General features: G+C 39.6%; 1 protein-coding gene across 1 annotated transcript in view; it reads right to left on the minus strand.

Moving 5' to 3' along the window:
- Window positions 1-16,446, minus strand: part of UVRAG (UV radiation resistance associated) — a 92,165-nt gene that overhangs the window by 61,668 nt on the left and 14,051 nt on the right. Inside the window, exons 2-6 of the mRNA XM_014882053.2 lie at window positions 15,762-15,879; window positions 14,288-14,322; window positions 12,378-12,539; window positions 11,537-11,611; window positions 6,971-7,056 (exon numbers count right to left, since the gene is read on the minus strand). Of these exons, the coding sequence (XP_014737539.2) occupies window positions 6,971-7,056; window positions 11,537-11,611; window positions 12,378-12,539; window positions 14,288-14,322; window positions 15,762-15,879 (476 nt within the window). The remainder of the gene's footprint in view (window positions 1-6,970; window positions 7,057-11,536; window positions 11,612-12,377; window positions 12,540-14,287; window positions 14,323-15,761; window positions 15,880-16,446) is intronic.

Here is a 16,446-nt window from a genome sequence, read left to right on the forward strand (position 1 = left end):
TCAAAATTCTGCCTTGACTTTCCCTGGTGTGGTTGGATAGTTCTGAGGATTTTAGAGACAGGATTACATTCACCAAAATCTTTGTCCAGGAAAAGAAAAGAGGAGAAAGAAAGCAACTCACAGCACCATTCTCATGGCCATATCCAGGACAAAAGTGCAACAAAAATAAACAGTCCTGATGTTCACAAAATCCTCCTTCTTAAAACTTTCAGGTATCCGTCAGTAAATTACCTATTCTCCTCTGGTGGCACTTGGCTATTTAGATTAAAGATATGGAAGACATTTTCTATAACAAGGATGGTGAAACACTGGCACAGGTTGTTCAAGGTGATAGTAGGTGCCCCATCCCTGGAAGTGTTCAAGGCCAGGTGGATGGGGCTTGAAGCAACCTGGTCATGGCAGGCAGGTGGAACTGGATGATCTTTAAAGGTCACTGTGAACCCAAACTATTCTAAGATTCTACAACATTCTGGTTTTCATTCATTTCATAGAGCCAGGAAAAGAAGCAGAACTAGGTTCTGACTTCTCAGTATTGCTTCATTCATACCATCTTTTACACACTGTCATAAATAGAGAGGCAGAATAAAGTTACTTTTTAAGCCCTGCACAGCTTTGTGTAATTCCTCTCAAAAGTGCTCTGAAACTGAATTTGACCAAGATCTAGCAATATATCTATGCTAAAAATGTGCCACTGCAGGGGTAGCTTATTGCATATGGCAAATTAGGAAAATGGAAGATCAGAGCAGCAGCAGACTACTAACCCAGCAGTTAACAAATACGTACTGCTCTTATGCTTCATGGACTGTTTCAACTTGCTACGATCCATGTCACTCTCTGCTACAGATTTTGGCAAAAGGCAGGCTTGTAAGTTTAGTGTTCTAATGACTGAATAGCCTCAGTTCCCATACAGCTCAGCACCACAGAGGTAAAATTCCTGGGAAGAGATTTGTCCAAAAGTCTGATGCCACCAATAAAAATCGCTAAGGAACCTCTCAAAACAGAAAAAAAATCAGATCCCAGTTTTCATCTCCATCGCCACTTCTCACGATGTCACCACAGCACAATTCCAACCCACAAAGTTTTCAGACCAAGAAGGATGACACTTGTTAAACTGCTCATCCATTTCAGAACTGCTTAATTAAGCATACAGAGGCACTCTAGAGGTCCAATTCCAACTCCTATTTACTAATCCTGGCCTTAGGCCACTTGGATTTGCCTGTCCAAATCCAAGGGAGGATGTCTGCCTGGTCTTGGCTGCCTCTTGGGTACAAAGTGCCAAGTCTTCCAGGTACAAATATTTCCTGTCTAGAAACATCAAACCTGGACATCACAAAAAAAGCCCCCCAAAAAAATAAAAAACAAAAAAAACAACAACAACAACAACAACAACAAAAAAAAAAAAAAAAAAAACACAAAAAAAAAAAAAACACAAAAAAAACCCCAAACAAACAACCAAAAAAAAACCAACCAAAAAAAAAACCAAAAACACCCACCCCAAAAAAACAAAACAAAACAAAAAACCCACCCAAAAAAACCCCAAACCCAACGCTTATCACTAGCAAAGGGATGTTTTAGGAGAGGAACTTAAGATGGTGAGGAGATCCTAGGAGAGGATGATGGCAACAGCAGTAGCAACACTGCAGTCCAAAAGTCTCCAATACGATTGCCAAGAAGCTCTCAGAAAAAGCTAGAACAAGGCACTGCAAGAGTATCAGGTTATTTATTAGTTATCACCTTTCCTGACCCATTCACATCCTACAGAAAGATGGTTCCACCACATGAACATCCATAACTGCACTGTTTAGTGTTTCCATGTAGACCCATCTACTTCCCAGCTCCATTGGGTTCACTTTTTTCACAGAGGTTAAGATGGAAATAGAGGAACTTCAGGAAAGTTCAAAAGGCAGAACAGCTTTGCACGGCTCACATCTGGATTTATCAGATGCTGTGCAACTCTCTGAAGTCAGACAACCAGTGATGAGAGCGTGTGTTCTTCCTGCTTTCCCTCCTTTTCACACCAGTAAACAACTGGAAGCCTAAAGTTTGGAACTGCTACTTAAATGAGCCATAGAACAGCAAAGTCTGGCTGAGCTCCTGTCACAGGACACTGACATTGTTCAAGAGGGACTGGTTTACAGAAGACAAGTCAGTGTACCTGAGATGCACCTTAGCACTGAACAGCTTAAGCCCACGAAGCCCTTGTGCTGCTCTACTCTTTCAGCATGATTTCCATGTGTTAAAAATAGCTGCACAAAGGCAGTTACTACATTTGGCATATGCAATCCCAGTGACTCTGTAGTCTCAGAGAAACTATGCTGAGGAGCTACTAATAAGTTATTCAGCTCCACAGCAGCCTACATTGACCATATATTTTGTCTTCATCTCTAGTTTCAAAGATCAAGTTCTGTTTGTTCAACAAAACTGTTAATAAAGATGGATAATTTAAACAAAAGCTGATTTTATACCATATCAACATGTTTTAGCCTTGGTCACTAGAAGGTGATTTTATGAATACCTCTGTTTCAGATCACAAACACTACTAACATTTGTATTCTTAAATAATATCTCTTCAGTGATGAGACACATACTCTTCTTTAAGTGAACAGTTATATTACAGACGGCAAACCCTGAAATGAAGTCTGTCACTTGAAGCATACCCTGCCCCATGAGAGATTAATAACCAGAAGTATTATTCAAATCAAATTTTGCCAGATTAGACACTAATAGTATTAAGCACCTGCCTGGAGCTAGTCTTTTTACCCATCCCAGCACTCAAATTACAGCAATGTCATTCTGTTGTTGGATTTGTTGTAAAAGAACACTTTTTTAAAGCAAAAACACAAGCAAACTGTTTTAAATCTGCAATAACTGTCTGGCTGAAGGAACAGTTAAGCCATAGAGATGGCAGTTCTGAATGGAGTAATAAAAACTACAGGAAACAAAACTTCAAAGGGGCAGATTTTCACTAGTTCTCAGAGAACCTTTTGTTTCCAGGTAGAATATGGGAGGATTTCAGGCATTCACATACTTAGAGGCACAAGCCAATTGCTCTATAAGCGTCACAAAAAGCTGATGCAGAATACACTATATTAATTTTGGTATTTAGAAATTGAAGTAAAATTCTATTACATAGCACTTTAAGCCCTTTCTTTAGCAATATCTGATTTTTCCAACACCACTTAATATTAAATGTCTATTTTTCAAAGCTTTAAGAAAAGAAAGGCTAGAAAACCAAGAGCATACTAAATATAAACCTATTCCCATTAGTGCTGCAAACGTGCTCAGAACTTGGTTGTTGAGACATGTCCAGAACATGACCTCAGATGAATTTGGCCCATCCTGAGTGTTGTGTGAAAGGCGTTTCTGTGTAACTTATTACTACCAGCAATATAATGTTTAAAAAGTCTTTAAATTATCTCTTTTCAGGAAATATGACAAGGGATAAAAACCTCAAAATTTGAGCTTTCCAGCTGATGTGGTGAATTTTTGTTAGTTAGCCCTTTCAAAGCAAATGGCTGGAAGAACATTTGTCACTTCTATATGGCACAAACAACTTACAAGCAGCACCATGTTTGCCTGAGGATGTTGTCCCTGTCCCAGAATAAGAAGGGTCACAAGCTGCAGAGGTGCTGAAACGTTCTTTGTGTAAAGAGGTGTTGCCTGAACATTTAACTTGTTCTTCTTGCTTAACTGACTTGTAAATCCACACAATTCAGCATCTAAACACAGGCACTACTTTAATCCAACGCACAAAAAATTTTCCATTGTTCACACACTCTGTCATTCCCAATTAATTTTATTATCAACAAAATTTGAGCCAAGCATACACTTTTCATTAAGGTCTATTCACAAGCATCGTAAATTTTAGCTATTCACTTCTGAGGAAAAATACTTACATCACTTTTTTCCCCAAAAGCAGTTTTGAAACACAGATCAAACCACAGGAGATCTCACTGGGCAGTCAAGAGTTAGGGGATGAGCTAGAACCAGTTCTCTCCATTTTGGCTATCAGTGGCTTTGCTGCATCTGGCAGCACAGTACCACCACAACAACTGGGACCTAGATCCCACTGTCACCAACATTTGCTTCCTTTTGTAAAGGAGTAAATAAAGCTAGTACGAGCTGTTCTTCATATTTACATTGTGAAAACATTAGGAAACTACATGTGCAGCTTGTGAATTTTTACTACAGACAAATATCTTATAAGAAACTCTTCAAAACATGAGATTTATGTGACCAGTTGCAGATCTTTATAGTGTGGACACCTCAGTATTCTCTTTACAGCCAATGGACAGAAGAAGAAAGACAGCAACTCATTTCCTCCCAAAATACATTCTGCCTAATGAATCATAACTGAAATTATGCCCATCTCTCTCTTCTGTTCAAAGAGAAACACACTCATACAATCTTTGGGAAGAGTTCATGGGTCGATTGTTCAAGCATGGACTCTTGGAGGAGGTAGCAAACCAAACTGCTTGGTAGGTGTCTTAGGTTGCTTGGTAGGTGTCTTAGGTTGCAATGCAAGATATAACCAGCAGCATGTACTCTATCTCCATCTGTTAAAATCAGGTGCTCTTTATCTCTTCCATAACCCATCCATCCTCCCTCCAGGAGGATATCTTCTGTTAATGGGCCATTGAGTCCCACTGCATGACTGATAAAATTCCATCATCCCATTGGGAGATGCTCCAGCTAGGGGGGGCGGAGCCAAGCCTTTCCTACCTAGATAAAAATCTAAGATTTGAAACACCAAAGCAGCCTTTTTCCACTGGATTGCAGAGGAAAACCAGACCCATCTATACCACTACTGGACTTTCAGAGGAAAACTACACCCTTCCACAGGATCACTGGTTCAACAGAAACCACATCTGCCACTCCATGAGGACTGCAGCCAGCATTTAATCAGACTGCTACCAACACCCTGACTGATAGGGTGTCAGGTTGTATTCTGACTCTGTCAGAGGTTTTTTTGTATTACTGCATTTTTATTTTAATTTTCCCAGTAAAGAACTGTTATTCCTATCCCCGTATCTTTACCTGAGAGCCCCTTAATTTCAAAATTGTAAGAATTCAGAGGGAGGGAGTTTATATATTCCATTTCAAAAGAGGCTCCTGCCTTCCTTAGCAGACATTTGTCTTTTCAAACCAAAACAACAGGAGAAAAAGGACACCTGACAAAAACTGACTAGAGATTATTTTAAAACAAACACCATCACCAGGCTTTTCAGCCTGATATCAAAGGTAAGCAGCAGTATAGAAAACACACCTGTAAAAAAGAAGAGTTAATGTGAGAGGGATAGAAAGTATTCTAAACTACACAGAGGACTCTGCCTTAATTCCTAACAAACTTTGCCAACCACAATGAAATCAGAAAAAATGACACCTAGGTAGAGTCACAAGTTACAGTTTCTAACTTCTGCTGGAACTAAATGCAATGTAATCCCCTTGATATGGTATACAGAATCCACTAAAACACAGTCAGCAGCAGGCCTGGTTCTGAGGCCTGGAAAACACTGCTCCTTTTGGGACAAAATAAAAAAGGAGAATGTCTCTGCTCAGAGACAGAGCTTAACAGAAACTAAACCAAACAGCATGCCTAGGCACTGTGTGAGATTAAGCCTGGACTCTCACATTCCCAAAACAGAGGGAAGCTTCAGTAGTCAGGGTTCAAAACAGCACTGGTAAGCACACAACAAGGTGAACTTTATCACAGCTGACACCTTAATTTCTTGTCAGCTTGAGGTAAAAAACGCACATTCAGAAGAAGGATTACAGACTGATTACATGGGGATGGATAGGGATCCACCTAGTCAAGTTCATGACCATAGTGTGTCTTTTTTCTAAAACATGCTTCATACTAGATAGATGTGCACATAAAATGTGAAAAACCTTCGTGAATGAGGTAATCACGGTAACTGCACATTTTTTTCCTTTTTCTATTTAACAAAGACTTAATGTTAGGTACTACAAGTCTCTTCTAATGGACAGTGCCAGAACGTAATCGGAACTTCCTATCACTCCCCCTGGTTGTTTCTCACTAAAAGCACAGAATAAAAAACATTTAGAAAGCAGCCTTCAGTTTAAATATGCTTTACAGAATCAAGAAACAGAACACTCAAATTTTAAGAGAGCTTAAATAAAGACATCTGAATAAGCAGCCTAAGCTGACTTTTCCTCTCTCTTCAGGCAGGCAACACTGACACCTACTGTCAACACTGTCAAATGGATTTAACTTGTACAACTGATTTAAAAAGTCAAATGTATTTTTACATAGACTTTTGAAAGCATATTAAACACTTCGTATTCAAGGGTGTGCTATCCTTCATAGCACATCTACTGCCTTTACTGCAGAATTGAAGTTATCAATCGGTCTTGTAAAATGCCATTTAGATTCCTCAAAACCAACTTACTGACAGTGGTGGACCACAAATACACTTTTCCATAACTCATATTTTTTAACTATTATAATTAAAGAAGATCTGAAAAAGGACATCTCGGTTTAACTTAATACTAGCAATTCATGTGTTTTATTACCACAGACATTTTAGCAGCCACCCAAAAGCAAAAAACCCCAGTACCTTTCTTAGATCACAGCTGTGCTGGAGTAACTGGGTCCTGACTGTGTTCTCGTGTATTTAAAAAAAAATGTACTGCTGTTGAGAACAGACTAGAGTCTTTCCACAGAAACTCTCCAACAAAGAAGCTCCATGATCTTCATATTCACAAGGCATGTCCATGGGCCAGCTTCACAGTCAGGCCTAGTTCAGAGCACTCAGAAGCCCAGCCACCACCACAGAACACACATACACCACAGCCCAGCTCCTCACTACATGAGTATATTGGCACAACCTTGATATCTCCTTGGCACGTTCCACATCATGTTGGGGTTTTTTTAATAGTTGGAAAGATCTTCCCACATAGACACTACAGAAGTTACAATAGCTGCACAAAATATTATCAAAAACCTTACCTAAGCAAAGAGAAGACATCGTATGAGTTACGAACACAGCTCTGGTCCACCTGCAGAAGACTGTTCTTTAGGGTACCTGAGTGATCCTTGAGGAAAAGAAGGAATATTATTTTTAAAATAAAAAAATCCATCTTGATTAAGAGCATGCACTTTTAGTAGAATAAATTATGTATTTTAAATCTATCTTTACACGTGTTTTATCTGTGGTAGGTAGAAACAATTTAAGGTGGCAATAACACCACTTACCTATAAAGGTATAAAAGACCTATCAGTTTATCTGTACTCTAGACATATAGTGTGTTTTCTTATACTTTATAATCCATAACTATCTGAATTTTATGCACAGAAACACTGAAAAGTGCAACTGACAGCATTGCCATTCTTCAGCTTCAGATCTGAGAGCCCACTCAGTCACGTGCCAGAGAATTACATGAACATGAGATAAAGCTCTATCCTTTATCCATGCTGTAACACATTAAAACATCAAAGTAATCTTAGTTTTGAGTGACGTGAACAAGTTTCTGGAGTTACAAAGTAAGAATGACTTAAGGCTGTTCTTTTAAGAGACCAAAGTATCCGTTCTGCACAAAAGGTATCAAAACAGTAACAGACAAACAGCAATTCCTCATGCTGCCAATGTCAGATACTGAGCTTTTCTGTATCAGGCATGGTCACACAAATTCCCAGAAAAGTCACAAACTCGGAAGTGCTGCTTTACATGATAAAGTAAATTTTAAGCAGGTCAAAGCCACCTGGTGGCACTGTCAGAAAGATCATGGATTGCAAGAAAAAATATACTTTAGCGTATAATGCAGCCCAATCTGGTACCTGTGATCAGCCAGCATTCCAACAGATATTCCAACAGGATTCTGAGTACCACAATCCCTGCCTAAAGATTCTTTCCTGCCCCAACAGGAGTCTCTCTCCACATAGAAATTCAGAGTTAAACGTCAACATCTCCTGTGACACAACTGTGTTACCCACAGGCCACACATTCCTTTCCACCAAAAATATGGTTCTACCAAATACAATCCTGAGATCTACACACTATGTAGCACATCACATTGCAACAGGGGCACCATCCCAGCAGCTCTCTCCACTCCTCATTTTCCTACCCAAGACACTGGATGCTAAATGCTGAAATCTAGACATCTCTCCATTAAAAAAAACACCAAAATAAAAACAACTTAATGTCTGAAAGAACTAGGATGATGGAAAACTGAAAATGCACAAGGTACCAGCATGACCATGCCCTATCCCTGGAAGTGTTCAAGGCCAGGCTGGATGGGGCTCAGAGCAACCTGATCAATTGGAAGGTGTCCCTGCCCATGGCAGGGGGGTAGAACTAGATGAGCTCTTGGGTGCCTTCTAACCCAAACCATTCTAGGATTTTACTGCATAAAATTGATGGTGTTCCAACAAACATTGCCTTCAAAAAGCAAAGAGAACAAGAGGACTGACCTAGAATAACTGTTTGCAGGAGTGAAAGAATTTGCAGCAGCAACCTATTTCAGTCTTTTTCCTCTGTACTACGGTGTTTAAAGAAATTTTCCAAACAATCAGGCACCAAGTGGTGTATGCAAACTGTTCTACTCTGAGGAAATTTGCAGAACATGTAATATAAGGGTTTTAGACCTGGCTATTAGGAAGTTTACCCTCTGAAAGAGGAGTGTGTCTTTTTCTCTGCCGTATCTACTAGATACAGGCACACGTACTCGCAAACACACAAAAAGGCTTTGCCTGTGCAAAGTGGCCAGGATCTAGCTGCTAAAAAATACTTATAGGATATGCATGTGGGGAAGACTATTGATGGAGATCAGAGACTGAAAAAAGACAGAGATGCAGTTTTCCAAAGATGAGGGCCTTTCCTTCTTGATGGTTGAAAACGAAGCCACAATTCAGCATCCTTGAAAAATACAACTATGTTTCTTTTCCCCCTGCCTCTGACAACTTTAGAGCTACAGAGAGCTGCATTGACTAGTTCTGCTTTAACTTCTTTAAGGAAAAATCAGAAAGCTAGTCATTAATTGGAAGCTACATTTGCTTCCCTCCATGCAATCTCTGAAAAAGAATCTCTGCAAGAACAAGGTTGAGTTTGATCAGTTGGAAGTAGCTAGCATAAAATGGCTGAAAGGCAATCTGTAAGTCAGGAAGGCATTGAGGAAACCAGAAGTCTGGCTTTAGGAAAGTTAGTATAGCATTCAGAATTGATTATGTTGAACCTGGGTAAATACTGGTTTTACACACAAGCATGAAGCCTCAGACAAAACCAAACAGATTCAGAAAGCTGCTTAAGGATCGGGAACACTTTGAATCCAGGTTAACAGCTTCAAAATACATCCCTGAAGTACACATCTATCTTATTTAAACATTGGTCCAGCTCAAGCAACTCCAAATAAACGTTCAGTGTATGATTAGTTGAGAGGGCGAAACAGAGAGGAAAAAGCCCTTCAGTGGTCCAGTGCCAGAAAGGAAACAGGAAAATACACTGGACACGGTTCTGATGAAAGTAGCAGAATCCTGCTGAAATCATCCAGCAAAATTACTGCTGCAAAATAATTATAAACTTGTTCAAGTCCAGAAGTTGGAGGTACAATTATGTGGGAGTGAAATGTGATCAAGAACAAAGCAGCTATATTGGCAGCACACTTTCGTATTTACCTGAGAAGAAAAGCTGTAAACACTAGAAAAGTTACTGTCAGACATCTATAGTAAAGAAAGTACCCTTCAGTGTTCAGAAGGCACCCACAAAGGCTTTTGAAACCTTTGAAACCCAACCTTTTCCGTCGCTCTGAGCTAAGTATCCATGGCAATAAAAAACCTGCAACTTGAGTAAGATCATGACTCAAAAGAAAACTTTTTTTTAGCATCTCAGCAACAGCCAAGTTTTTTCTGGACAGAAGAGGTGGAAGAAAGGTAAAGCTCCTAATACCTATATATTGTCATGGATACAGAATTTTTAAGTTTTATGGCATCTCTAGAAAAACAAGTGAAGAATCAGTGACAATAACAATAAAGAGGCTCTGGTTCTTTTATTCAGGTGAAACAATTACTATACTACAGTTGTCTGAGATACTTAGAATTTCTCCACCAGTAATGCTACGAGAGTTTCCTACTTTGCTCCTCTACATGACAGGCTATGACTGTATTTGCAACCAAGATACAGAATGAGGAACCTGCAGGGTGAGAGACCCCATGTGCAGAGCTGCCTCCAGCTCTGTGATCTCCAACATCAGCAGGACATGGAGCTACTGGAGCAAGTGCAGAGGAGGCCAGGGAGATGCTCTGAAGGCTGGAGCCCCTCTGCTCTGGAGACAGGCTGGGAGAGCTGAGATGTTCAGCCTGGAGAAGAGAAGGCTCCAGGGGGACCTTAGACGCCCTGCCAGTGCCTAAAGCAGCTGTAAGAGAGCTGGAGAGGTTGGGCAAGGGCCTGGAGTGACAGAATGATCCCAGTAGATCCTTCCCAACTTAGAATATTCTGGGACTCTATGACAAGGGGAATGACTTCACACTGACAGAAAGCAGGGTAAGATCAGGTATTTCAAAGAAATTCTTCCCTGTGAGGGTGTTGAGGCCCTGGCACAGGTTGCCCACAGAAGCATGGCTGCCCCATGTCTGGAACTGTTCTGAACCGGGTTGGATGGGGCTTGAAGCAACCTGGTCTAGTGGGAGGTGTCCCTGCCCATGGCAGGGGGCTGGAACAAGATGGCCTTGAAGATCCCCTGCAACCCAAATGATTCTATGATATGATTCTATAACCAAAACCAAGAAGTACCTTTAAACCTTATAAGCCAGAGAACAATCCTGACAGCAACTGGAAAAAGAAGATAGTGTTCCCGTCTTCAAATTCAGGCCCAGCCTGTCAATATTGAAATCCTGAGAAACTACAACTGCATCCTGCTTCAGGAAAACTGAATGCAGAATCTGCAGCTGTGTGTCAAGGAGTCATTTCCTCTCCAGCCATGGTCTCCTTAACACAACCTATCTGTACAACAGCATGGCCACCAACAATTTGAGATTAAAAAAACCTGTCAGATGCACTATTTACAGCAGGCAAGTTTAAACCTTTTCACATCAATGAGGTAACAATCAGAGACAATACTGGCTGGGCAGGCACAAATACTACAGTGGATGCTTGAGAAGCAAATGAATAGAGCAAATAAATAGCTTCCCATTAAAGACCTACAAACTCCAGGCTTCAGACTGATAACCAAAACTTTGTGGTTTATATTTGTCATGAAAATGAGTCTTAACAACCACATCACTTTCAATATGTCTTCTGTTTGAATGAAATGTCTGCCTCAAAGAACACAGTGAAAGCTTATTTTCGGTAACCAGAAGAGTTTTGAACCCGAAATGCTACACTTTAAGTCTTCAAAACATCACAGATAACCATGCAACCAAAGCAAGGTATTAGTTTATATCTGTCAAGTCAAAAAACTATTCCTCCTCAAAATAAAGCATTTTCATATTCTGAGCTTCCAAATGTGAAAAATCAATCTCACAGGATGAATTTCAGTTTGTCACCAGTACCAATAAGCCAGAACAAATACAAGACACCCTTACCTTCTGTTCAAATGAAGCTCCGTAATAACCATCATTGAGACCAAAAATAATCTCATTTGGGTTTCTTGCATGGATCTGCAGGGAAGGAAGAAAACAAATCAGTTTAAAGCCAGCTTACTGCAAATTTTCACACCAAATGAGCACAAACTGCTCCCAGAGCCTAAAGCAGTTTTTCATCACCTGTAATTTTAGAAACTAGAAAAATTCACAGAAAACTGACTTTAACTATGTTCAGACACGCTACTTTGAAATCAGATACACCAAACATAGCATCTTTCCTATTATTGCATTTCCAGGTGACAAAAATAAATAAGATAGCTGGAAACTGAACAGAGGTAAGACTCAAGATGACAGTCTGGAGAACAGAAGGCTCCCAGGAGACTTTAGACCCCCTGCCAGGGGCTTAAGGAGCTCCAAGAAAGCTGAAGAAGGACTTTGGACAAGGAGGAATGACTTCTCACTGCCAGAGAGCAGGGTTAGATGGGCTATTGGGAAGGAATTCTTGGCTGTGAGGGTGGTGAGGCCCTGGCACAGGTTGCCCACAGAAGCTGTGAATGCCCCATGCCTGGAAGTGGGCCATGGAGAAACCTGGTTCAGTGGAAGGTGTCACCATGCATGGTAGGGGGTGGAACTGGATGGTATTTAAGGTCTCTTCCAATCCCAACCACTGTATGATTTTATAATTAAAGCTCTGATATAAACTAACATGAATATCTGTAATCAAACTTTAAAATACAATCTTCAAACACACTCATTTCCTTTCTCAGCATCCTATATATGAATTCATCCAGATGTTTTGCTTCTTGAAGAAAGAAGTTTAGAAGAAATGATTTCACATTACCTGCTGGCCTAAGTACTTCAACCCATCTAGATTGACCTTCCATTCAATCAAAAGCTGAAAATGCTCCTTCTTGCCACCCCAGATCCTCACAACAAAACAAGAGACAGAGGTATCGAGACGATCAGGCATTATTCCAAAGTCCAGACTCCTCCATGTTGGATTCTGTGTATTCAAAGAAGGATAAATACAGTTTAAACAGGCTGAAACTAGTCAGCTGAACTTGACAAAGAAAGTAGCAAATCTCACCTCAAAGATTTTTTAAAATCTTAAGAATGAGGAACAACAGCTATTTCAAGCTCTGCTGCTTCCTTACCCTCTTTGCTAGAGAGAATTCCTCAGTTAAAAGGTACATGCTGTAAAACTGAATGGGTTTTGCTTCCATTACAAGACATCAAAGAATTTACTTCAGAAATTACTAATTCAGTTTAACCAAATCGGGAACTTTCAAAATGGAAGTAACATTCCTTTCACAGTTATAATTCAGCTTCTGAAAACCAGAGCATAGCTTGTATTTCCAAAGTTAAATGCTGATATATTCCCCAATAATTAAATTTGCAGAACTTGCTGATGTATTTGTTCACATTCTTCTCCTCCATGACTGATGTTCATTCCTCAAATGCTGTCACTAAAAGCTCATCTTTACTCCATGAGATCAGGCTTGCACCTGGAGCTTTTCAGAAGCAGCACACATTAAGCTAAACTGAAAATTCCACCAGAACTCAGATTTGCACAGACGACGCGTTCCAAGAATTTCCATTCATCTCTAACAACACCTAAAGAACTGACCCAAGCTGTAACAAAACCAAGTCAATCCAACATTACTAGTGCCAAGAGACACTAGGGTGTCCAAAAAGCAGAAATGGGAAAGTGTTTTTATTTATATTTATTTCTCTCATTCCTCTGCTGAACACAGAAACAGCAGCTCCTCCAAAACAAAAGGTAGGAACCCACCACCCCACGAAAGAACTCGCCTTCCCTTCTAGTGCTTAAGCAGCTTGGAAAAGGCCGAGCATCCCTGAACTGGATGAGTGAATTTGAAATAGGATGCTTCTGAAAAGAAGGGAGAAGCAAAGTTACCCACTAAGTATTACAGAAGAAATGCATTAATCAAGTCCTCCTAACAAGAAAGAATATTTCATAGCTATTCAGGCACAAAAATACCAGGTCATTAAAATACCCAGAGGTTCTATACAGGTTGTCCTCAAGACATCTTTTATTTAGATCTTTGTCATTCCATCTCTTGTATCCTGCGGTTAGTTTCCCTTTTTGTTTTTCCTTTTCCTGATTTAGAACAGATACAACCAAAAATCCTAACAACTTAAGAGAGAAATTGGAGAAGTTAGCAGCCTTCAGTATGCAGACAGCTTTTCCTTCATTCAGGAGGGTTTCATAGCATTTACCCAGGTTGCTATAAATGGAGCACTTCTGCCTTGTTAATGCAGGCATTAAAAAGTCTTCAGCAGGTTTTCAAACTCCCTTAGCCAACATCTGCAACATCCTACTCCTAATCCTACTATTATCCTTCCTCATTTGTAATAAACTGTTTAGTTCTGGCCCCTTCATTCATCTAAACTGAAAAATTTAGAAAATCTAACATGCTTGCTAACTTAAGTTTCATAAATCTATTAGCTCTTCAGAGAATACATGTATATATCTGGCAGGTACATGTTCCTTGCTGTTTTCCTACACAACATGAAGATGTTAACAGAAATCAGCATTTCCACTGCTCAGTAGCTCCCTATTTTAACCTTCATTAGAAGAATCTGAAAAGGAGGAGAACACAGTGCTCCTAACAGAAGTGAACAGTGGAGAGGCACATTAAACCGTTATGGTATTCAGCAGAGAAATCAATATACTGCACTAAATACACAATTTTTTAATAAAAGTTTTTCCACTTTAAAGTAACTTACCAGAGAATTCTTGATCACCTCGCTCTTATAAAATTCTAAAGAAAAAAAGTAAAAAAGTATGTTTAGATTAGCTTAAACACTGATAAAAATCTTAGTATTTGAAACAGAAAAAAACTAAAATAAGTAACAATCAAGAAAGACAAATGTTAGTGTCCAGCTTATCAGTAACTAATTCATGAAATAGACTTTGAAATGCAGTCATGCTTTTGACTAAAAGTACTCCTTCACACTTACTTATTACAAGTCATTATTTAAATTTAGCATTTCATCTTTACATCCATGATAATCCTCAAGGTTTACGAGCTTTCGATTTCTGAGGAATGAACGTGGCAAATACTTAACAGTATTTGGATGACATTTGCAAAAATGACTGGTTCACCACACAACATCTTCCTGGAACACAGCAGCTTGGATAAATTAATTACAGCACTTTCCTGAGGAGCAGTAGTGACCTGTTCCAGGTGCTCAGAGAGGGAACAGCCAAGACACCTGACAGAGGTGCCAACAACCCTATTTTTAAATGAGAACAAGCAACTGCTGGCACATGAACCTTGGCTTTCCCAGTACAAGCAAGAGCTTAAAAGACTTTAGATGGACAGCTCTAGAGGCAGGAACACAGATTTGTACAATGTCCCAGCCCAAGGACATTGGAGACCAAGGATCAAGCTTGGATGAAGTGTAAAACAGTCCCTAACACTGAACACTGCAGAAACAGTCATCAGTGACAGGTTTAACCAGCCACCACAACAAAGCCCAGGCAGCAAGCTCAAGTTTTGTATTCTTGTCCTTCTAAAGCAACAACCTTAGTAAAATTAGCAAGGCAAAATGCCAGATCTGTCACTGTGCCAGATGAGAATAAAAATTAAGAAAAATCAAAATTCATCTCCAATCACACCAAAAGGAGCAAGAAAACATATTTTTAATAACATCTCTCTACAATGAAGAACTATATACCATAGTAGGAAAGAAAAGCAAGAAAGAGAAGGGATCTAGTGCTCTAACACAGTTATCTGAACTAGAACAGATGCCTGGATGCTTCTTGTCCCTGGCTGATAAATCTATTTTTTGAAAAACTTTGATAACAATATGTGCTGATGTATGCTCTGTAAAACAACTGGTATGCACAGAGTGGGACACTCTTCCCCACAAAAGACAACTAAAGCTCCAAAAGCTTTAACTTTTATGTGCTCTCGGAAGTTCCCAATTTCTTACATCATCACTCATGCTCAGGAAAGAACAATGACAAAAATAGGTAGATTTAACAGACTAAATGACCTGTCATCTGTTTTACCTCCTTGACTGCTAACACTGAAAGCCTTCATGCAACTGATGAAGCTAAAGAGCTCTTTTCCAGTGTTAGAAAAGGTGATGTAACTAATGGCAGCAAGTTGTCAAGACAAAAAAAAAAAGAGAATTCATATCATAAGAATTCAAAGATTAACTAGCAAAAAGGTTGATAGCAAGCCTGGTTTACCTTTGTAGATCTTGGTGTTATCACACAAGTGAAGAGTGAAGTACGTATCCAAGAGGCGATAACCATTCTTATTAATAATGTTACGTGCAGCAATATTCCGAAGATGACGAAGCCGGCGCTAAAAAGAAGAAAAAAAAAAAGTCAAAGAACTTTCCTAGATTGAAAATTAACCCTTTCTCTTTTTTTAAAGCATGTTAATGATTCCCAAAGCACTGTTGTGAAAAAAAAATCCCACCAAACGCTCAATTTTCTCTGTCAGACAGCAAGTGTAAACAGCCAGGATTCAGCAAAGCTGCAGGACAAGCAACAAGCACCTACAAACTTGGATTAAGCAACACGGATATTCAAGAGAAGCTATTCTCACTCATGTCCTGTATGTCATTTTTATCCCACATGACTAAATCACCCAAACTCTTCAAGCAGTTTCAAGCAAATATGTGACACTATCAGCTTCAAACACAGCAGCAGCATCACCCAGATGTTTTGCATCATCGCACTGGAAACACTTCCCAGCCAAAGCTATTTTCAACAGGCATTAATGGACAAAGAGCTCAAACAAACCACCACCTAATCCAGAGCCATAAGGAACTAGCTGCACAAAGCTTCCTGATTACACAGTAATCCTGGAAACTACTCTAACAACCTCAAACAAAATACATCAGGAAGATATATCAAGATTTTCAGG

The sequence above is a fragment of the Sturnus vulgaris genome, chromosome 2, assembly GCF_052056855.1.
Source record: "Sturnus vulgaris isolate bStuVul1 chromosome 2, bStuVul1.hap1, whole genome shotgun sequence".
NCBI lineage: Eukaryota > Metazoa > Chordata > Aves > Passeriformes > Sturnidae > Sturnus > Sturnus vulgaris.